The 24,140-nt window shown below is 38.7% G+C and overlaps 1 protein-coding gene across 1 annotated transcript in view; it reads left to right on the plus strand.

Moving 5' to 3' along the window:
* The first annotated feature begins 5,930 nt into the window (after window positions 1-5,930).
* Window positions 5,931-24,140, plus strand: part of LOC102984049 (limbic system-associated membrane protein-like) — a 52,883-nt gene continuing 34,673 nt past the window's right edge. Inside the window, 2 exon segments of the mRNA XM_055089668.1 lie at window positions 5,931-6,086; window positions 9,034-9,123. Coding sequence (XP_054945643.1) covers window positions 5,931-6,086; window positions 9,034-9,123 — 246 coding nt within the window.

Genomic DNA, 24,140 nt, shown 5'->3' on the forward strand with positions numbered 1-24,140 from the left:
CTCGCAAAAGTAACTGAAGTAAACACTCAGTTGGATCCATCCATTAACTTCCCACAGAGTCAGGGCCTTCAATTTGCTCCTACCTTCCAAATAATAGTACTGATAATAATAACACTGGTAATAATCATTATTATCAGTTCAGCTAACATTTATTGAGAAATTATCACATTAAGCCCTTAATTTAACACTGTACAGACATCTGTTTCAATGTTCACACATGTTTTATGAGGGAGGTATGATTATCCTCTCCATTCTGCAGTTGAGAAAACTGAAGTAACAGCCCCAGGTTCCCACAGCTGTATGTGGTAAGTCCATCATGCATGGGGATCTGACTCCAAAGGCAGGTTTTACTACCACATCATGGATTTTCAAACTTTAGAAGACATAAAAATCACCTGGAGAACTTGTTCAAATGCCAGATTCTCCAGCTCCAGGTCCTGAGACTCTGATTCTGCAGCTCTGAGCTGGGGTGAGGAATCTGCATCTTAAAAGCAGCCCAGGGGACTCTAATGGAAGTGGTACACCAGCCACACACTGCTATTCTGCCTGCATCAATGCAGAAACCAGGAAATGCCTTCCAGCAGTCCTCTAGACTTGGAGGTCTTTCACCACAGTAGTTCATAAGCTTTGGTGGCGGGGGGACGGATCCCAGACCCTCTGAAAATCCAATGAAAGCCAAAGACCATGTCTTAATCAAAATGCACCACAAATTTTTTTTGCATTCACTTTCAGGGAGTTAAAGTTGATAAACCCCAGAATAAGGGGCTCCTGTTGTATTCTCTCTTTACCTCGTTTATTCTAGTGTCTCAACTCATTATTCCCATCTCTGAAATACGGACATGCACCCTCCTGGCTGCCTGCTTTGCAGAGGATTGTTATGAGGATTGTTTTTTAATATATATAAGAGTTCTGAGATACAGAAATAGAAACACTATATGTAAACCTCATGCTCATAACACACAGAGAAACAGGGAAGGACAGATTTGAGTAGGAAACTGAGAAACTTAGAAACAAGTAGAAAAGAGAAATTCAGCATAAGGTTAAGGAATTAACTAGCAAATAACCTGAGCATAATCAGAACGGTCATTTGCCATTCACTGAGTACATATTATGTGTCAGGAAGCAGCGTGGTTTGTGCCTTTAAAGCATTTTTTCTAGTGCTCCCAACAGCTTTCTGATGCTCACATCACCTTTATTTTACAAATGGGGGAACCCAAACTCTGAGAGATTACATAATTTGCCCAATACCAGACATCTAGTAAAGTTACTCAAACCCAGGTCTGTGTGCAAAGCCCGATTTCCATGATATAAGGATATGGCCAGAGTCCCTTTCCAGCCCGTGGATTCCATACACGGACCAGGCAGGGGTTTTAAGGCAAGTCCTGGAACTGGAGAGCTGAGCCACCACTTCACCTTCCTCCCAACCATCAATTTACCTCAGGCTTTAGTTACTAATATCAGTCAGTTGCCTTGTCCTCCCAATGGAAGCAAAACAACACAAGGCACTAGCAATGCTTAGGTTCTTGGTGGCAGGGCTGCCAAAGACAGATCTGCAGCATTATAAAGGTTAACGTCTTTCTGCTTGCTCTGTGGCAAGCTTCTACTATCAGAACCCTTGGGACCAGCTGCATGAGTCATACTTCTAGATGCTGTTCCAACTGGTAGGAAACAGCCTTTCCTTTAAACAAATTTCACTTTCAGAAAAGGCTTTAAAGCACATTACAGATAGGACCACGAAACATTTGGCTACACGTAAATCCTTCCACAGAAAAAAAATAAAAATTTAAAATAAAAAAAAAAACACCTCCTCATGTACCAGTAACATTAAAACTAAGTCCAGGAAAGTTTTAGCCAGAAGGGACGAAGAGATATCTGGCGGAAAAGAATGTTTTACTCTCACTCTGTTTCAAACCCACAGGGTTCTTTTGAAGGACCCTTTAATAATAGGAATTACTAGCAAGAACAAAACAAAACAAAAAAGCGTTAACCGAGGCACTAAGCCCAGCAGGTAGTCTGTTCTCCTTCTCCACAAGTCACCCTACACTCCTCCTCTCTTGCCTCAGCCCACCCTAATGTCTTTTCCTTAAGGCCACTTTTCACATCCTTCTTTGGTGGAATAAAGCTGTAATGCAAGCTTACCTCAGCACTAATAGATATTGCAAGGAACCACTTCAGCTTGACCCCTGTCTCTAGCCCTTCACCCCCCAACTCCTGTCAATAACACAGTCCTTTGCACCCAAAGTGACAGCTTTAATGCACCAGCAATTTTTCGTACCATCCAATGAACCTTTCCCCGTTAATTTTTTTTTAAGGGGACCTAGCTCCTTTAGCTATATCAGGCTGTTCTTGGCTGGTTATTGGAGGAAACCTGTTACATCAGGCAGTTGCTTTTCTTGTTGTCAAAGATAAGCTTTTCTGATCTGGTATAGGCCTGATTCCTCTATTTATTAACTAACCTCGTGACTTTCAACAAACTATCATACATCTCAGAACTTTACTTTTCTTTTTTTGCAATACCTTCCCTTAACTCTGATATAAGAGATAATGTTTTCAAAAACCATAATAAAGGACACAAACATAATGCTTTATTATAATGGTTATTGGTATTGCTTTTATATTATACATCATCTAGAGGTTTCTGAGACACCCAGGAACAAAGGCTCATTAACAACAGACAAGGCAATTCTAAGCTCAGGCCCCTGGATAGATAAGTTAGTAGGCTCAACACTTTTATGAACAAATCAGAATTTAACATGTAACAGATTCAATATTTTATTAAACATAATAAACCCCATAACCTTGGATTTCTAATTGCTTACCACTTACTAGAATACAGTGGACAAATGCACAATGCCTTAGAATTCAGGAATCAAAAGTAACACATCAGTGGTTTTGCAAATAATTGTCTAAAACCAAGCCAATAGCAACGGGGGAGGGCAACCCTCAGTAATATCTAACTCAGAAAGCTTGATTCAGCCCCTCAGTGGTCAGGGTTCCACTGCAGAGAAAAGAATTTAATCTGGCTAGTTTAAGCAGAACTAGGTTTATTACAGTGAGCTAAATGGTTTACAGGACATTGGGAGGGTTAACGAAACAAACTCTAGGTTCTTGTAGAAACAACTCCCAAGCCACACAGCAGAACCAGGCCACCTAGGTTGCTGCCTGCCGGTTGGGAAGCTGGTCTACAAATACACCCCCCTGCCAGGAGGAAGAGACTTCCACATGCCCTGCCATCGCTGCTGGTTCCAGGACTCCACCAGAGGACCATGTGCACTGGCAATATGCGTGCCGAGTGACCCACCTCTCATCACCCACTATACTAGAGGCCGCGCCCTGGAGCCTTTACCAATAAGGATACAGAGAAAACACAAGCTCCTCAATCCTCCCTGCCAGCAGGAGCAACACGTCTGCCTTTCAAATAAGAGTATCTAAGCCCCACCCACAACTCAGGCTGCAAGGGTGCCTGGGAAATGTAGTTTTCTGCTTTTCAGGCCCTGCCGCGTAGGAAGGCACAGTAAAAGGAGGTTGAAACAGATGCTGTGCTACAACCCCTCATGCCCCACCACGTAAGTCAATGTTAAGAGACTCATCTTTTTCACAATCCCTTCTCCTCCCCACCCACCCACCAAGGCTGCTGAGAGAGATGTGGGAAAACTAGGTGATAAATGTAGTAAGGATTTGGTTGTACAAATAGATGGCTCAGAGTTGGCACAGCTGTTCTCACCAGGCTGCTTAGGGGGAGAGGTTACAACTAAGTTGAGGAAACTTTCTCTCCATTAGCCAGCAACATTTAAGAAAAAGTTTTGTTCCCCTTAGGACCCTTAGGGGACACAGGATTGCTTTCCTCCCACCGGTGGTCTGAGCTCATTATGCCACTCGGTTATATGCCCTGCCCACAAGCCACTACAGGGTAACCTGGCATTATTTTAAATCTTCTCTTCTGAATGAGGCAATCAGATTACTCATCTGAGATTCACCTAATCCTATTAGGCAGAACTTCCAGACTCACCAAAGACTCTAACAGGAGAGAGCTCTACTAATAGAAAATTGTCTATTTGTTAATAAATATCTAGCCAAAATAGTCTTCTTTGTGCAATTAGAGTTGCTGTAGTGTTCTTGTTTGCATGTATTTTACAACAGGGTCTTCGTTCTCTGTCTCTGCTGTCTGCTGTATTTCAGCACCTTCTGTCAAGTGACTCTGAATTCCAAGATCCCATCACACACTGAACAAATTCCTGTTAGGTGCTATTATATGTCAAGTACAAGAGACACAGAAATAAATAAGACAGACGAGGTCCCTGCCCTGGTAGGGCTTATAGTCTAGTGACGAGTTCTAAAAAGATGTTTAGCACAGAAAGCAATAACATTACAGTCCTGAAATCTGTGTAGAATTTCTGAGAATGAATTGCTCTAGAGTTACTCACCTTTGGATTTTGTTCCCACAGGTGAAGTAGCTTTAGCTACACAATAGAATTTCTTCAGTGTTTGAATGTGGAGAGTCTTCTGGAAGAACATACCAATCAAGGTCAATATATAGGCCAAGTGTAGTATTCCAGGCCCCGGTGCTAATGCTGGACAGGTATTTCTGTTCTGAAGAAGGGAGCCTGGAGCTGATATGGGCCATAACTGAGATGTGGGGCTTCTGGTCAGGGTTCTGGTGTAGATGTGTATCAGCGGAGAAGCCTCATGAAACTCGATCTCAATGATAATTAACTGGCCACAGGTCACATTTCAGTTATCTTCATGGAAAACAGGGATAACAAGCAAGCCAAACTAACTTAGCCATGGTTTTCTTTACTGTCTGAATAGCACCTGCTTCCATTTAGCTAAGGAAAAAAATCTTTTAAATTCAATTTCCCTCAAAATTCATGCAGGTTGAGAAGGTGTTAAACAAAAAAGGGGCAAGTTGTGCCCAAAAGATTTTAAAACAGTGCTCTAGAGATTTTACAAAATCCCTCAGGCTGTGAAATTCCCCTCATTCCCAGGTCAATTCCAGTTTGGTTTATATTTAAGCTGAAATTTGGAATGACATTTAATTCTATCAAAACAAGACAGACTAGTCACACTGGGCTTTCCTGGTTCCTTCCATATTGGAAAAGAATGGGCCTAATCCTTGTGAGTGGGACCTCACTCCCTCTCCTTTCAGCAGTCTTTTCTATGAGCCAGCAGTGCTAGGCATTAGGAATACTGAGGTGAGCAAGTTATGATCCCTGCCTTCCAGAAAAATAGCCTTTACCTCACAAAAAGAGATCAAATATAGTTCCGTCAAAGGCATAGGGCCCTATCTGACAGTGGTCACACATGAGCAGCCTATCTTGGGCATCAAGCAAGTGTGGAGATAAACGAAGACCAAGCAAATGAGAAGAGCAAAGGCTATGTATTCAGAGCTTGCTGTAGCAAGGCTGTCATCCACAATCACTTGTGTTTCAGCAGACACTCAAAGGCAGGCACAGGAATGGGAAAGCTTGATAGTGGGATAAAAGGAAGCCTTCAGGTATGCCCTGGCTGGAGGATGTTGGCCTGGGAAAGCTGGAGGTGGTTTAACTAGAAGCGGGGCATCCGATGTGATTGGTCAGGGTGCATGTTTGTCTTCCTTTAGTTGGTCCTAAGCTGGAAGTGGGGACAAAAATGTAGGAAGCTGTCAGTTATTAATCAAGTCCTTGGTGCCAATTGCTTAGCTTCCTGTATTGTCACTAGAGATGTCAATCTGACTTCCTGCAAGCCTGACGTCTAGCAGGCTGGCTTTCTGGGCTATTTATCGTACATAAGGGGTTGGTATCCTGGACTGGTTGCTGCAGGTTGTATGTCAGAGTTCTATTCTCATATATGGTCCAGCAATTGTCCATTTGTATATTAGGTCTCTCACAAGCCTAAGGTTCGACTGCGTCCTGGCCCTAGGACTCTATTTGACATTAACTCCCCCTTGTAGTATGAGCATCTCTGGAACTTGCCACCTAGACCTCCTTAGTGTCTCCCAACATGCTCAACTTCTGGCCTTCATGACCTTCATACAAGGAGAATGCCTGACAGACTTCCTCCAGGCAAGCTCCTTCCTGCCTCTTCGCACTGACTCCACTCTGTGTAAGGTAAGGAGAACCAGCCTTGCCCACAAAAAACAAGCAATTATCTTATATAAAACAGCAAGTCCTTGAATCATGCATGATCCTGTGGCAAGGGCCTGGTTTATCTTTAATGGTATTAACCGTCGTCTGTGGGCATAAGCACCCATGTGAAAGCATAATAGCAAGACTATACACAAAATAGAAAACATAAACATTACTGAATGAAACAGCATTAAAAGAACAATAATGTACACCATCACATTCTAAATAACGTGTGTGTAAATTACAGAAAAAATACAAAGGATAGAAAAAAGTAAGTTCTCTCTCAGTTGGAGAATTAACGGTGATTTAAATTTTTGTTTACTTGATTTCCTATTTTTTTTTACAATTACATGCATTTCTTTGTGATATAATAAATAACAATAAAAATTTTAACTTACTAAAAACCTAGAGTGCATTTGAAAAATAGGACTCTCTCATAGCAGCACATCTGATTCATTAAATTATTAATAGCTGTCACTTCTGAGCACTTACCACTTCTATGGTTATTATCCTCATAATAACTACGATGAATCTACAAGGTGAGTACTTGTATCGCATTTTACAGATAAGGAAACCAAAGCGCAGAGAGTAGAAGCTGACAACCTGCTGGCTCTGTCAGACCCCTACATGGGGCTCTTAGCCACTATTCTGTTCTTCATCCCTTCTAGTACACATGCCCTTAAACTCTTCCTCATACCAGGTGTATGACCAAGGAAACTCACTTCCCATCTGTAAAATGGGGATGATAATTGTGCTTCTCTCATATGGAGGGTTATAAGGACAAAGAGATAATGTACATACAGAGCTAACACAAGGCCCAATCCCTAGGAAGTTTTCAGTATGTGATTTTTGATGTAAGGACCACTGTTTTCAGGGTTTTATGAATGCTCCAGGAAGGGCTTTTACATTTAAGTTAAAAGAAACAGCAATGGGTTACAAGAACCATTGTAATGGAGATTTGTGAGGCAATTAGGCTTTGGAATAAATTAATATAGTTAAGAATGAGTGTGAAAGATTTTTTTTTTTAATTTACTCTTGGGAGTATCTTCTTCATTGTTCAACATTTACCTATTTTAGTAATGAGTTATGGTTTATTTTGATAGAATAATAACAGAACAAAGAAATTTGAACCTTCCTCAGATAATCTCACCTGTGGCTGAAGCCAGGTTGCTCTGGGCCTAACAGCTAGGTCATCACAAAACACTGGGAGGTCGCACACCCTGGCTTCCAGCTCTGACTCTGCTGTCTGATAAAGTCATCAGGGAGCCTGTAATCTATCCTGATGCCCACGCTAAACACAGAGGTTTTGGTCAAATTGACCAGGTTGGGGCCCTGGCAAAGGTATGACTTAAAAGTGTCCCAGGTAATTCAATATGTGGCCAGCTAAGAACTACCTGAACCTAAAATCACATGGAAATAAGCAACTTCTTTGGAACTCATTTTGCAAATCTAAATTTAGGTGACAATGGTAACAATCCCCACAGGCAAGTGATCTGTTTAAAAGCAGTTAACATGCATCTTGTTTTCAACACATTTTCATTCATTTTATCTTTAAACTCCCCATTGATAGAAATAATATCTAATATTTTATTGAGCACTGATTATGTGCCAGGCACTATTCTAAGCACTTTTCACAGTGAAACAGATGACACAGGATTTGAACCAAAGGCGCTGCACAGCCAATCCTTATTTTACACTTTCAATCGTACAAATGTTCTTAAATTTTAGAAGTGGTTTGGATGTTGCAAATGACTAACTTAAAATTTGTAAAGATGAAATAAACACGTTTTTTCCACTTGACCCAGGCTTTGTACAAATAGGCAGTTTCTTTCTGCTTATGGCCTAAACTGTTTCATTTGTCTATTTGAGCCAATTGTCATAAAACCTCCCTCTCTGGAACAAGCAGATGCATTTAACAATAATGAGAGAGGCAAATCATTCCAACTCAAAAACTCTCATGGTTTTCACCCAGGGGCTGATTTACCATGAAGCAGGGCTCAAGGCCCCTCATTTACATGTCCCTGTTGAAGGCCCAAGAAGAAACATAGCAATTTTTACTTGCAAATTTGTTTTATTTTTCCTAAAGAGGACTCCTCAAAATCATACAAGCTTTATGCTCCACCAAACCTGGATCTGTCCCTTACAAGATAGGTAGAGATGTGATTTGTTCTCAGTTCAAGACTCTTAACTCTCAGACGAATGCAAGAGCTTCCTAGCTGGTCTCCTCACCTGCAGGCTGCTGGTTCTAATCCCCACCACCGGCACCATGGAAAAGTCCTGTGAATACACTGTCATCATACTATTGCCCTGCCCAAATCCAGTGATTCCCACTGCCTACAAAGCCCCGTCATCAATGACTCTTCATAATCTGACTTCTACTTACATCTTGGGTCTTCTATCATTCTTCTGTCTTTATACAGTCTGACACCCCCTTAAATTCTCAGTGCCATTTAATACCTCTTTCTACCCAATGTAACTGTGTTTCTTTGTTTTTGAGCGTGACTCATTCTTTCCTACTCCTTGGTCTTATTCATGCAGTTTGTTGGACTTATAATCATGCTCCATTTAAAGTAGTCCTAGTACCACTGAAATATGTCTGCCCATTGATAATTCCTACCCATCTCTAAGGCCCAATACAAATGCAACTTTCTCCAGAAGACTTCCCTGGCCAGAAAGGATCACCATGTAAACACTGCTTGTCTGTATTGTACATAGTATCCTTGTTCTATAACTACTCGAAATTACAGTTGCTAGTATACATGTTCATCTCTCCTCCTAATTTGTAAAATGTGGAATCACACACATTGTTGAGTAAAGTCCCATGCAAACTACAAGTTTTCAACAATTTTTGAAATATTTATAATATGTTTAGATCAAAAAAAATTTTAACCTCTGTTTTTGTATAAATTTCTTGCTTTCAACTTCATAGGTTGTTGGGAAAAGAAATGTGGCACAAATTATTCTTCTTTGTGATTATAATGGACAAGGACTTCCTTTTACCTGGTCAACCTCTAATCAGGTAAAGATGTCCACTGTCAATGTATGGCAGCCTGTGGGCTCTTTTACCTTCTGTCCAATGGACAGGGGGTAGAGAAGCAGCATGGCTTTTCCCTAGTGAGTGTATACAGACAAGCTAAGAATCTAAATAGGTCCACACTCTACCAACATAAGCAGGGTAAGTATACCACCTTTAGCTGGGAAGGAGAAAAGTTGCTAGTAACCATAAAAAAAAAAAAGTCAAGTGAAGGGAATTTTAACAGAAAGGTGGCCTGAAGACCCAGCATTTAGGATCTACCCTGGAAAGGATCTAAGTTCAAAATTAATTCTGAGTAATTTAGCAAAGAGACATAATCAAAGTCTGGAGGCTACAGTTGAGTTAGATAATTCTGGAACTACTGTGATTAAACAGTAGTCCTGAAGTGAATGCTGTCTAATTGGACTCTTGTTCTTTTCCCTCCTGAAAAATTAACTCTCAGATCATCTACTGTTTATTGTAGCTATTTTGTTTTTATATTTTTGAATTTGGAAAAGCAATAGTTATTCATGGAAGGGATCTGTTGCCAGACCTACCGTGTAGAATTTGGAGCAGTATAATCTAATGACCAAAGAAGAAAATGCTCAGACTCAACTACAGAATTTGTAAAGATTGTTATAAGGCTTTTGGAGACTGAAAATGTCACACCATCTTAGATACCAGTCTGTACTAGGAAACTAAAATTTAAGACTGTGCAATTATAGGGTATTTGGCATACACTCCCACCCCCCACGAGACCCTTTCATTTGCATAAGCTAAACATAGGAGATAAATGTTTGTATGGAGTTGGAGAAGGGCAGAATCTTAAATCATCTGAGAAGTTGTCTGCTTTACTAAAATGAATCTCACCATAAACTTTGCTTGGTTTCTTCACCCCAAATTAAGAGACCTGAAAGTAATAAAGGAATGAGGAGAGAGGGGTTACATATTCCTTGTGTTTATGAGAAAGCTACATCTTTTACCACAGAGAATGTCCCTGTCAGGGTTGAAGAATAATTTTCATAAACTCCTCTTTGTTGATTGCTTATAACTAGACGTACTTTTTAAAAAAATTAGTTTCCTTTTAGTCTTGAATGTCTCAGTCTTGGTCTCTGCTCCCCAAGGTAAAGTACTTTGGAGCAGTTGAGCAAAATAGCCTAAAGCAAAATGCTATTTTTCACATTAAATGGAAAGCACCTTTACCCCCAGTGTTCCTCCAAGATGTCTAAGTCCAGGACCTGAGACTTGGCAAAGAGACTTAGAAGGAATGATGAAGAGAAACAGAGCCAAACATAACCCCACTAGCTGAGTGTTTTATTTAAGATGCAAAGGTTTTCATCTACAGATAAACCGAGTGCTGTAATAGGAGTATTTCTGCTCAGTGGTGAAGTCTACCAGAAACAAAATCTCAGCAGGAAAGGCTACCAGGTAAATTGAACTCACTAAAGTTTCCTCCAGACAATAATAGCCAGTTAAGTAAGACAATCGGAATAATTCATCCTCCTGGAGTTCAAAACACAAAGGGCTATAAGAAATGTGATATTAAGATTTTAAAAAGAAGTATACAAAAGTCAGGAATATCCTTCCAAAATGAAAGTGTGGGTGGTAATTGATTAAATGTTAGAAGTTGTTCTGATATGTTTTATTCAACCAAAAGAATTTCTTCCTGCCAGGATTCAGTGACAGGTAACAACTTTCAATTCTAGTCTCTTTCAAACAAATACACAGGTATGGCAGCAGTTAAAAACAGTTGGCTGTGAGTTACATCCAGCTGACTTCATCTTGGACCCCCTTTTTATGCTTTCACTCCTCATCCAGTACACGGTCCCCGATATGAGTCTTTTTCCCATGAACTTGGCAGACATACCCTGGCACTTTTATGTCAACTCTTGGCTTAGAGTTTGGGAAAAAGCATTTCTTCTCCAGCTCCTCTGGTATTTATCTCTGGTATTTGACATCTGCCAAATCCTTATGCTCTAATTCTATACCCATCCCTATAGACACTTGGCTACATTCACTTAACAAGATAATTTCAAACTATATAAACCATAAGTTGATGACTTACAAAGAGAATCTCACAAATCACATCTATATGAAAGATTGTAACATTCCTAAGACAGATTGGAAAAAAATAAACAAAGTTATAGAAGATTCAAACAACAGAATAAACAAGCTTGACCTAATGAGCATGAGCATAGAGAATGCCATTCTTTTTGAGTATATATGAAACAATTTCAAAAATATTATTGAAGTAAATTAAGGATGTCTCAACAAATATCAAAGATATGATATACAGACCACATTCTCTAACCATAAAGCAATAAAATAAGGAATCAATAAAAAATTTAATTCATGTACTTTAAAACTAAAAATATACTTCTAAATAATTCAAGGATCAAAGAAGAATTGCAATGGAAATAATTTAGAAATAAACAATAATAGAATTAAACAATGCATTTATAATATACAGCTAAAGTGATACCTACAGGAAAATATATAGACTTAAACTCAGAGTAGGAAAAGAAATTTTCAAAATTAATAATTAATGTATTCAACTGAAGACATTATTTTAAAAACTATGAAGTAAACCCAGAGGGGGATAAAAACGAAGAGAATAACAGTAAGAGAAGGAATTAATTAAATAGAAAAGAAAGAAAAAATAGTATCAACAAAATCAAACACTCTTTCTATGAATAGATAAATCTTTGGCGAGAATACAAAAGAGGAAGAGTGTGTGTGCAGAATAAACAAAGTTAGGAATGAAAAGAGACAAAATAGAGGTACAGTAAAAATTTGTAAAATTATAAAAGAATACCATGAACAAATTAGTCAATAAATTTTACAAGTTTAAATATAATAGACAGCTTCCTGGAAAATAATATTGCAAAACTGACTCAAGAAGCAGCAGAAAAACCTGGAAAAAAAATATACCCATTAAAGAAAATGAATTGGTAGTTGAAAATAAAAAACTATCCCATAAAGAAGCACCAAAGCATCCAAACCAGACAGGTTTTCAGGTATATTTTACCATACCTTTAAATATTACACAACCTCATTCTTATTCAGACTATTCCAGAGACCAAAAAAGAGTAAAAGCTGACCAGTTCTTTTTATGAGGCTTGCAAAACCTTAATATCAAAACTAAACAAAAACAGTATGAGAAAGTGAAATTATAGCCTCAATCACTTTCATCATTATAGATCACAGAGGCAAAAGTTCTTCATTCTAATATTAGCCAACAAAACAAGCTTTACACAGGAATATAAGGATGATTTAATGGATGTAAAATTTATTACTGTAAAATCAGTATTAATAGATTAAGAAAAAATAGATACAGAAAATTACATGATGAAAAAAAGTCAACATTCTTTCATAATATAGAGTCTTAGCAAAGTAGGAAGAAGAAAAAACTTCTTTCATCTAGAAAAAGTATCCACAAAAAATGAGCCTCCTACTTTGTGATCAGTGATAGAAGCATCTGCTATAAAGTCAGAAATAGAACATGGCTGTTCTTGACACAACCATACAGCTTGTAACTGGAGGTCTTCTCCAATCCAATAAGACAGGAAATAGATATAAGAGGAAAGAGAAGACGGGTTCTAAATTGGCATTAATTGTAGAACATATTATTGTCACAGAAGATCCAAAGGAATTCACAAACTATTAGAACTAATAAGAGAGTTCAGTAAGGTTGCTGAATACAAGATCAATTAATTTTTAAAAATCAATGGCATTCCCATGTATAAGAAATAACCAATTAGAAAATGGATGACAAATTAAAATATTCATTCCATAATAAATTGAATTATTTTTAATCTGTAAATTTCTTGGAAATAAATCTAACAAAATTCTATATTACCTAAAGGAATGAAATCATAGAACTTTAATGAAAAATCTAAAGGAACACTCAAGTAAATGGAAAGATATGCCATATTCTTTTAGCAGAAGGCTCTCAATATCATAAAGATGTCAGTCCCTCTCAGATTAATCTACAAATTCAAGGATATCTCAATGAATATTGTAGTTTTTCATGAAGACTGACAGGCTTTTCCTGAATTTTATTTGGATGAATAAAGGTCAAAAATGGTCCAGACCTTTTTAGAGGAGACTAAAGAAAGACATAATTAGCCCAAATCATAAAAGAAAAAAGTTGATACATTCAACTATGTTGAAATATAAACCTTCTATTTAATTAGAACATTATTTTTTTAGAAGTGAAAAAGATCAAGCTACAGACAAGAAGAAGATAGTTGCAATCATTATAAATAAACAAAATTTTAACAATAAAATTATAAGGAACTTACATAAAGACAACAACCCAATAGAAAGTAGACAAAGACATGAACAGTCAATTCACAAGGAACCATCTGACTGACCAATACACATATGAAAGATTACTGACCTCATGAATTATCAGGGACATGTAGATTTAAAATAACAATAAAATAGTGTTTTATACTCATGAGATAAACAAAAATTAAGACACCTGACAAGAGTTATGAAGGATGTGTAGAAATTAAAACTCTACTGGTAGAAGTTAAAATTTGCGTAAACTTTTACTAAGAGAGTAAATTGGCAATATCTAATAAAACTGATTGTGTATATACATACCCTACCACCCAGGAATTTCAAGCCTAGGTATATCCCCTAAAGAGACTCTAGAACATATCCACAGGGAATCATGCACAAGGATACTTAATGCAGCATCACTTATAATGGTGAAAATAATGGAAACTACTTTTTAATGTCTATTACTATTAGATAGATAAACAAATCATGATAGATTCATTCAATAATGCATCAATTAGCAGTTAAAATGAGTTAATTAGATCCAAAAGCATCAACATGGATAAATGTTAGAAATAAAATGGTGAGAGAAAAAAAGCAAATATCATTCAAATGTGAAGCACATTATATGAATTAATATAGTGTTTACTGACATAAATTGTGCATGTATGTGTATAGTAAATGTATAATGTCAGGAGAGGAAGAACACATGCTAACTTCAAAAAATCTGTCTGTGGGGAGGAAGAAGGGGGAATGGGGTCAAGGAGGATAAAATCAGATGCCTGGTGGTTATAGACAGAATTGTGTCTCCCCAAAATTCAAAGGTTGGAGCTCTAATCCCCAGTATAGCTGTTTTTGGAGAAAGGGCTTCTAAGGAAGTAATGAAGATTAAATGAGCCATAAGGTCGGGGCCTTATCTAACAAAATGTGTCCTTATAAGAAGAGACACCAGAGATCTCACTTTCTCTTCATGAACGCGAATTGAGGAAAGGCCAGGTGAGGACATAGCAAGAAGTCTGCAAGCCAGGAAGAGAGCTCTCACCAGGAACCAATCAACCAGCCCATTGATCTGGAACTTCTAGCCTCCAGAACTGTGAAAAAATAAATTTCTGTTCTTAAGCCATATAGTCTATGGTATGCTGCTACAGCAACCTGAGCTGACTAATACAATGGCAAAACATTAATGTTTGTTAAATCTAAATAGTAACTGTATAGGAGTATGTTATATTATTCTCTGTGCTTTTTATTTTATTCCAAATATTCCCTTCACATATGTAGTCATTATTTAATCTGACAGGTGATATAGAGGAACATTAGTCATTTTAGTCATACTAAAAACAATGATACAGAACCAACACCCTCCCAAGAGGTCATAAAAGTTTTACATTTCACTGAATTAAGGTTTTGGTGGAGGAGGAGTGTCCTTCTGCAACCTGGTGAGGTCATACAGGATGCCACTAGTAGGTGGGGGAACTGGCAGGCACCCATGCTCCTCCTCCTATGGTGTGTCCCCTTGCTGACCAACCAGTAAATGCCTAACAGGATTGACACCATCATCAGTTTTCTGTCCCATTCCTTGAATTTTGGGGAACCAGACAGTGCTGGCCCCAAATACTTTCAGTCAATCCCTTGACATGGGAAGGAGAAAGTCTTACCATGATACCCTTCAAACAACAAAAAAGAAGTGGTACTTCTGGGTCTTATACTTGCCCATTGTGCCAAACACAGTGATACTAAATGTGCATTAAAGCATGTTACCACAATGCCTTGCACCTAGTAAGCACTCAATAAACACTCATTGAACAAAGCATTTGTGTTTGTAATATTACCGTCTGATTTTAGTTCAGCATTTACAGGTTGCTTAAAAGTTACTACATGAAACAAGACACCAGCTAAACCAAGTATGTTTTAGATTGAAAATCATTAACCTAGAATTGCAACATGTCTATTCCAGTGGTTCTCAAACTTTACAGGGCATCAGGATTACTGGGAAGACTCACTGAAACATAGATTCCTGAGTTTCTAGAGTGCAGCTCAAAAAACTGAATTTCTAGCGAGTTCCCAGGTGAGGTTGATACCACTGGTCTGGAGACTACATTTTAATAACTATTGGTTTAGATCTTTAGGGGTACCTAGAGAAAGTAGAGTACTATTTTCTCTAATCTGAACCTTTTCTTATTCATATATATATATAATTCATACATAAATACACACATACCTACATTCATATATATATACACAAATATGTATATATAATAATTTATATGATAAGGTATGATATATATTAAAAACAAAATACATCATAAATAAAAAATATAATAATATATCTATAATACTCTTACTATACTCCTTAAATTACAAATTAATAAAACTGAAAAATAATAATAGCTACCAACTATTGAGTATTTATTATACGCAGGGCACTATGGTAATTGCATGATACATTATTCATTTTAATCTTCGCAACTACTGTGTAAGTACTATTATCTCTGTTTTATATACAAGTAAGTTGAGCCTCAGAGAGGCTAAATGACCTGGCCAGCTAGAGAGTGGTGACATTAGAATCTGTACCCAAGTCGAATTCCAAAACCCAAGCTCTGCATTGCTTTTACCTCTGAAATCAGTGTGGGCTTCCCACCGCAGCACCAATCCACAAACCTGACAGCTGTTTACACTTTAAAGCACCAACTAGAGCCATCAAGTTCTCTGATTAAGGGGAAAGACCCTGAAGGACTTGCTTCCTTTCACCTGAAATTAATCACTCACCAAACAAGAAGAGCAGAAGAAACAAATTGAAGAAGTAACTAAAAGATCCAGGTACTATTTTTCTTCTTGATCTCCCCAAATCGCAAAACAAAGATTCTTGTGCAATACATTCATTTCCTCCCTCAGTCCCAGTGGCATCATTTGCAAACACAATAAAGAAAATGGATAAACTGCACTTTGGGGGGAAATGTCTTAGCATCCTTTGGTTTTCTCTGGTTAGTGAGCAGTTTCGGAAACTTTTGAAGTCCTTACATTTAAAAGGACGGAAATGAAGACATTTGTTTCTCAGTTGTCCAGAAAGTGTGCTGATGAGCTGATAAAAAACGAATGAAGTAGCTGAAGTAGTAAGAGGGTATGAAATGAGATTAGCCCAGTCAAAAAGCTAGTAAAATTAAAAAACAAAAACAGACTGTGAAAATTTGGGACAACCTTTAAAAGGGAGGAACAAAGTGTCATCTCTCTTTTTAAAGTTAATGGCATATTCATTTTTCAGACTTCTATAGTTTTATTTCAGTTTTAAAGAAGAAAAAGTTAAAGATATAAATACTGAATGGACAGAGCAGAGTTTCCCATTAAAATAAATACACTTTGTTTTATTGTTTGGAAGACTCTAACAAGCTCCAGACTACTAACTGAATTCTGTCATTTTTTTTAACATCTTTATTGGAGTATAATTGCTTTACAATGTTGTGTTAGTTTCTGCTGTATAACAAAGTGAACCAACTATATGTATACATATATCCCCATATCCCCTCCCTCTTGTGTCTCCCTCCCACCCTCCCTATCCCACCCCTCTAGGTGGTCACAAAGCACCAAGCTGATCTCCCTGTGCTATGCAGCTGCTTCCCACTAGCTATCTATTTTACATTTGGTAGTGTATATATGTCAATGCTACTCTCTCACTTTGCCCCGGCTTACCCTTCCCCCTCCCCGTGTCCTCAAGTCCATTCTCTACCTCTGTGTCTTTATTCCTGTCCTGCCCCTAGATTCATCAAAACCATTTTTTTTTTTAGATTCCATAAATGTGTGTTAACATACGGTCTTTGTTTTTCTCTTTCTGACTTACTTCACTCTGTATCTGTCATTTTTTTGAAGAAGAAATTTCCAGCATATTTCCAGAAGTTAGGTTAAATTGATATCTACTTAATTAATCTTGGAATTATAAAATTAAAAGAAAATAGGCTAAAATACTAAGAAAAACTACACATCTTAGACCTCCTGTTTGGTGTGTTCATGCTGAAATTTTCCTCGTTTTTGTCTGCAGTGTGAGGCTATTAGCAACATTAACCTAAATAAATCTCCAAAATAACATGGAGATTATTTTGCTGCTTGGCTGAGGATACCAGCATAGTTGGCATTGATCTTGTATGTTTATTTGGGGCTGAGAAACCAGATATATAATTGGCACTAGCATCCATGCATTGCTCAGGATTAAACCTTAAATTCATCCTTGATGCCTTTTTATCACACTCTACTTTTAATTGGCAAATCCTGTAAGCTCTAGCTTCAAAATATAACTCAAATCCAACCCCTTTTTGTCACCTCCACCACTCCCAGCATAGTTCAAGCCACTAGCATCTTTTGTTCAGACTGTTGAATAAACCTCTTCCTGCTTCTGCAGAATATTCTGCACAGAGTGACTGAAGTGATCCTTTTCAACTCTAAGTCAGATAGTGTCATGACACTGTGCAAACCCTCCAATGGCTGCACATTTCACTTCAAGCAAAATCCAAAGTCATTATGACAGCCTGCAAGGCTCTACTAGGTCTGACCCCCACTCATCTCACAGAGCCCAATTCTTACCTCTCAAGTCTTCTGTACCTATGACAGCAAAATGCTACCCAGCAATCACAGTACTCTTCCTTGCCCCATTCCATCCTCTTCTCTCCTAGACAATCACATCACACCTTCTCTCCTCAAAGCTCCAGAAGTCCTTTCCCATTCCCACTCCCAGATTATAACCTTCCTCCATATCGTACTGAGAAAACAGTAGCAATTAAAAGCCTTGACTCCTGGCATGTGAGTTGACAGCCATCGTATCTGAAGACCACACATTAAAAAACAGATACAGTTAGGACCCCAAATTCATAAGCAGCATATTCAGTAATAAAATAAGCATACTAATTTCCCAACAGACTATCAGAGCTGGTTTGACAAATGTGCAGAACCATTTCTATGGCCATGTTGGGAAATATTTACCATTCTCCAAAAGGGATACCACTCAAATTATTAAGTGATTAGAACCTAGGTAACTAAATGGGAAGAGAGAGTTGCCCTAAATGTAGGATCAGATAGTCACTGGCCCTCAAATGCTGTCATCCTCACAAGCATTTTGCTCTTAAATTATTTAGGTCTTCAAGTAGACATGGTCATTTTACAGAAACCCAACTCAGAAATAATTGTGTGTAAGATAACACAAGCAGTGGGACCATTTCATGCCAAACTAATGACTTCAGGACATGCAAGGCATGATTCCTCCGTATAAATCCACTTCAGAGCAGGGGTCAGAACCATTAAACTAATGTTAAACAGGAGTCCCTGGGCCCAGAGTGCCCCATGACTCCAGAGGATTGGGATTTGTAAGAAAAATACTAAACACAGAGACATCATAAACACTCTACAAGACTCTTTATACAAATGCATTTTTGTCGGAAATCAAAACTCCAGAAAATAGAATTTTAAGTTCTTACTTTTAAATGAAAAATATCTTTAGAAAGACATTCAAGAGTTACTTTTTAAGAAGAAAATCCTCTCAGGATGAAGTATGAAGACATCACTGCTTGACCTTCTTTTAAAATTTTCATTATAAAGACCTGGTCCCTCAAAAACATTTTCTTAAAAATTCAAGTTTAGACATTTCTGGGAACTTAGTGTTAGTGTGATGGGTAATCTTATTTTCTTCCCACAAATAAATGTCCTATTGAGGGCTGAGTTAGAGGTGAGTGACCTGGCTGTATGATGTCAACATACTGCCACAGAAGAGGGGAAAAAGAGCCAGGTTCACTGAGAGTTAATTTCAAATTTAAATATATGGAACACGTGTACACAGACATTAACTGGCTCTTTAGCAAACCTTTCCTGTCCTCATTTGGCACACAACCATATTTCCAGCCACACTTCAGGTAAGTATAGCTGAGCCCTAGCCACTGGAATGTGAGCACAAGTGCTGTATGCCACCCCTAGGCTGTAGCATATACAACTATCTCCCCAGGCAAGGCCAGCTTGATGTAGATGGCTATGGCAACCTTAGAAGACAGATGTCAAAGGTGGCAGAGCCACAGATGGAAGGAGCCCTGAATCACTACTGAGAAGAGAGTTGTCTTTTGAAAGGGAACCAAATTTAGATGATAAAATAAACCCTTACTAAGATTTTTTGTTACAGTAGCTCACATTACCTTAGCAGACATCCTATCTTAGTTCAGAATGATAAGACAATGAGTAATTAAGTTACTAGTAACTATTTAAGGTAAGCAGTTGTACACCAAGCTCCAACATCCATTCTCTCCTGCATTTAAATCCAACAGGCTTGCAAAAGTTGTAAATACACTAATACCAAGGTCTGATTTTCAATATATAAAGCTTTCTATGGGCTAAACACCTGAGGCTTCTATAAATAAGATAAAAACAAAGATTTTGGTTGCTACTGCTACTATTGAATAAAAAGACTTATGGTCTTTTTAACTCAAATCTAGCTTCACACTACCTCAAACCTGGAGAAGGGCAAAAGCATCAAAAAGAGCTGGGGAAGAGAAGTGAAAGAGCTATGAAGAACAGAAAAGGACCATGAAACCATAGGTCAGACCTGGGCAGAGGGAGGGGAGAAGCTTTGGATTCAACATAAAAATGAACTTCTCATTTTGACTGGACAAGATTTTTAAAGCTTATAAGTATCTTAATGATCAAAATGAGGGAAAAGGGAACAAAAAACAGATGGGACAAACAGAAAACAAACAGCAATATGACAGGTATACTTCTAACCATATCAATAATCACATTAAAAGTAAATGGGGGGGGCACCTTCAAGATGGCGGAGGAGTAAGATGTGGAGATCACCTTCCTCCCCATAAATACATCAGAAATACATCTACATGTGGAACAGCTCCTACAGAACACCTACTGAATGCTGGCAGAAGACCTCAGACTTCCCCAAAGGCAAGAAACTCCCCAGTTACCTGGGTAGGGCAGAAGAAAAAAGAAAAAACAGAGACAAAAGAATAGGGACGGGACCTGCACCTCGGGGAGGGAGCTGTGAATGAGGAAAGTTTTCCACACACTAGAAGCCCCTTCACTGGTGGAGATGGGGGATGGGCAGGGGGGAAGCTTCGGAGGCGCGGAGGAGAGCGCAGCAACAGGGTGCGGAGGGCAAAGCGGAGAGATTCCCGCACAGAGGATCGGTGCCGACCAGCACTCACCAGCCCGAGAGGCTTGTCTGCTCACCCGCCGGGGCGGGCGGGGGCTGGGAGCTGAGGCTCGGGTTTCGGAGGTCAGATCCCAGGGAGAGGACTGGGGTTGGCTGCGTGAACACAGCCTGAAGGGGTTAGTGCACCACGGCTAGCCGGGAGGGAGTCCAGGAAAACATCTGGACCTGCCTAAGAGGCAAGAGACCACTGTTTCAGTGTGCTCAAGGAGTGGGGATTAAGAGCACCACCTAAATGAGCTTGAGAGGCGGGCATGAGCCACGTCTATCAGCGCAGACACCAGAGAGAGGCATGAAACGCTAAGGCTGCTGTTGCAGCCACCAAGAAGCTTGTGTGCAAGCACAGGTCACTATCCACACATCCCCTCCTGGGAGCCTGTGCAGCCCGCCACTGCCAGGGTCCCATGATCCAGGGGAAACTTTGCCAGGAGAACACAGGGCGCGCCTCAGGCTGTTGAAATGTCACGCCAGCCTTGGCCACGATAGGCTCACCCCGCATTCCGTACCCATCCCTCACCCTGGCCTGAGTGAGCCAGAGCCCCCTGATCAGCCGCTCCTTTAACCCCATCCTGTCTGGGTGAAGAACAGATATGCTCAGGTAACCTACACACAGAGGCGGGGCCAAATCCAAAGCTGAACCCCAGGAGCTGTTCGAACAAAGAAGAGAAAGGGAAATCTCTCCCAGCACCCTCAGGAGCAGTAGATTAAAGCTCCGCAATCAACTTGATGTACCCTGCATCTGTGGAATACCTGAATAGACAATGAATCATCCCAAAATTGATGAAGTGGACTTTGGGAGCAACTGTAGACTTGGGGTTTGCTGTCTGCAAGTGACTTGTTGCTGATTTGTATGTTTATCTTAGTATAGTTTTTAGCACTTGTAATCATTGGTGGATTTGGTTATTGATTTGGTTACTCTATTTTTTTTCTACTACTTTTTAAAAAGAATTTTTAAATTTTATTTTTTTATTTTTTTAATATATTTTTCTTTCTTTTTTTTCTCCCTTTTCTTCTGAGCCGTGTGGCTGACAGGGTCTTGGTGCTCTGGCAGGGTGTCAGGCCTCAGCCTCAGAGGTAGGAGAGCCAAGTTCAGGACACTGGTCCACCAGAGACCTCCTGGCCCCACGTAATATCAAATGACAAAAGCTCTCCCAGAGATCTCTATCTCAATGCTAAGACCCAGCTCCACTCAATGACCAGCAAGCTACAGTGCTGGACATCCTTTGCCAAACAACTAGCAAGACAGAAACACACACCCACCCATTAGAAGAGAGGCTGCCTAAAATTATAGTAACTTCACAGACACGCCAAAACACACCACCGGACATCATCCTGCCACCAGAAAGACAAGATCCAGCCTCATCCACCAGAACAGCAGGAAGCCTACACAACACACTGAACCAACCTTACCCACTGGGAGCATACATCAAAAACAATGGGAATGATGAACCTGTAGCCTGCGAAATGGAGACCCCAAACACAGTAAGTTAAGCAAAATGAGAAGACAAAGAAACACAGCAGATAAAGGACCAAGGAAAAAACCCACCAGACCAAACAAATGAAGAGAAAATAGGCAGTCTACCTGAAAAAGAATTCAGAGTAATGATAGTAAAGATGATCCAAATCTTGGAAAAAGAATGGAGAAAATAAAAGAAACGTTTAACAAGGACCTAGAAGAATTAAGAGCAAACAAAGAATGATGAACAACACAGTGAATGAAATTAAAAATTCTCTAGAAGGAATCAATAGCAGAATAACTGAGGCAGAAGAATGGATAAGTGACCTGGAAGGTAAAATAGTGGAAATAACTACTGCAGAGCAGAATAAAGAAAAAAGAATGAAAAGAATTGTAGACAATCTCAGAGACCTCTGGGGCAACATTAAATGCACCAACATTCGAATTATAGGGGTCTCAGAAGAAGAAGAGAAAAAGAAAGGGACTGAGAAAATATTTTAAGAGATTATAGACGAAAACTTCCCTAATATGGGTAAGGAAGTAGTCAATCAAGTCCATGAAGCACAGAGAGTCTCATACAGGATCAATTCAAAGAGAAACACACCAAGACACATATTAATCAAACTATCAAAAATTAAATACAAAGAAAAAATATTAAAAGCAGCAAGGGAAAAGCAACAATTAACATACAAGGGAATCCCCATAAGGTTAACAGCTGATCTTTCAGCTGATCTTTCAGCAGAAACTCTGCAAGCCAGAAGGGAGTGGCAGGACATATTTAAAGTGATAAAAGGGAAAAACCTACAACCAAGATTACTCTACCCAGCAAGGATCTCATTCAGATTTGATGGAGAAATGAAAACCTTTACAGACAAGCAAAAGCTAAGAGAATTCAGCCCCACCAAACCAGCTCTACAGCAGATGCTAAAGGAACTTCTCTAGGCAGGAGACACGAGAGAAGGAAAAGACTTACAATAACAAACACAAAACAATTAAGAAAATGGTAATAGGAACATACATATTGATAATTAGCTTAAATGTAAATGGATTAAATGCTCCAACCAAAACACATAGCCTGGCTGAATGCATACAAAAACAAGACCCATACATATGCTGTCTACAAGAGACCCACTTCAGACCTAGGGACACATACAGACTGAAAGTGAGGGGATGCAAAAAAGATATTCCACACAAATGGAAATCAAAAGAAAGTGGGAGCAGCAATTATCATATCAGACAAAATAGACTTTAAAATAAAGACTGTTACAAGAGACAAAGAATGACATTACATAATGATCAGGGGATCAATCCAAGAAGAAGATATAACAATTGTAAATATTTATGCACCCAACATAGGAGAACCTCAATACATAAGGCAAACGCTAACAGCCATAAAAGGGAAAATCGACAGTAACACAATCATAGTAGGGGACTTTAACACCCCACTTTCACCAATGGACAGATCATCCAAAATGAAAATAATTAAGGAAACACAAGCTTTAAATGATACATTAAACAAGATGGACTTAATTGATATTTATAGGACATTCCGTCCAAAAACAACGGAATACACTTTCTTCTCAAGTGCTCATGGGTCATTCTCTAGGATAGATCATATCTCGTGTCAAAATCAATCATTGGTAAATTTAAGAAAATTGAAATCATATCAAGTATCTTTTCCGAACACAACGCTATGAGACTACATATCAATTACAGGAAAAAAATCATAAAAAAAACAAACACCTGGAAGCTAAAAAATACAATACTAAATAACCAAGATATCACTGAAGAAATCAAAGAGGAAATCAAGAAATACCTAGAAATAAATGACAATGAAAACACGATGACCCAAAACCTATGGGATGCAGCAAAAGCAGTTCTAAGAGGGAAGTTTATAGCAATACAGTCCTACCTTAAGAAACAACAAGCATCTCAAATAACCTAACCTTACACCTAAAGCAATTACAGAAAGAAGAACAAAAAAACCTCAAAGTTAGCAGAAGGAAATCATAAAGATCAGATCAGAAATAAATGGAAAAGAAATGAAGGAAACGATAGCAAAGATCAACAAAACTAAAAGCTGGTTCTTTGAGAAGA

Source organism: Physeter macrocephalus, chromosome 13 (genome assembly GCF_002837175.3).
Source record: "Physeter macrocephalus isolate SW-GA chromosome 13, ASM283717v5, whole genome shotgun sequence".
Classification (NCBI taxonomy): domain Eukaryota; kingdom Metazoa; phylum Chordata; class Mammalia; order Artiodactyla; family Physeteridae; genus Physeter; species Physeter macrocephalus.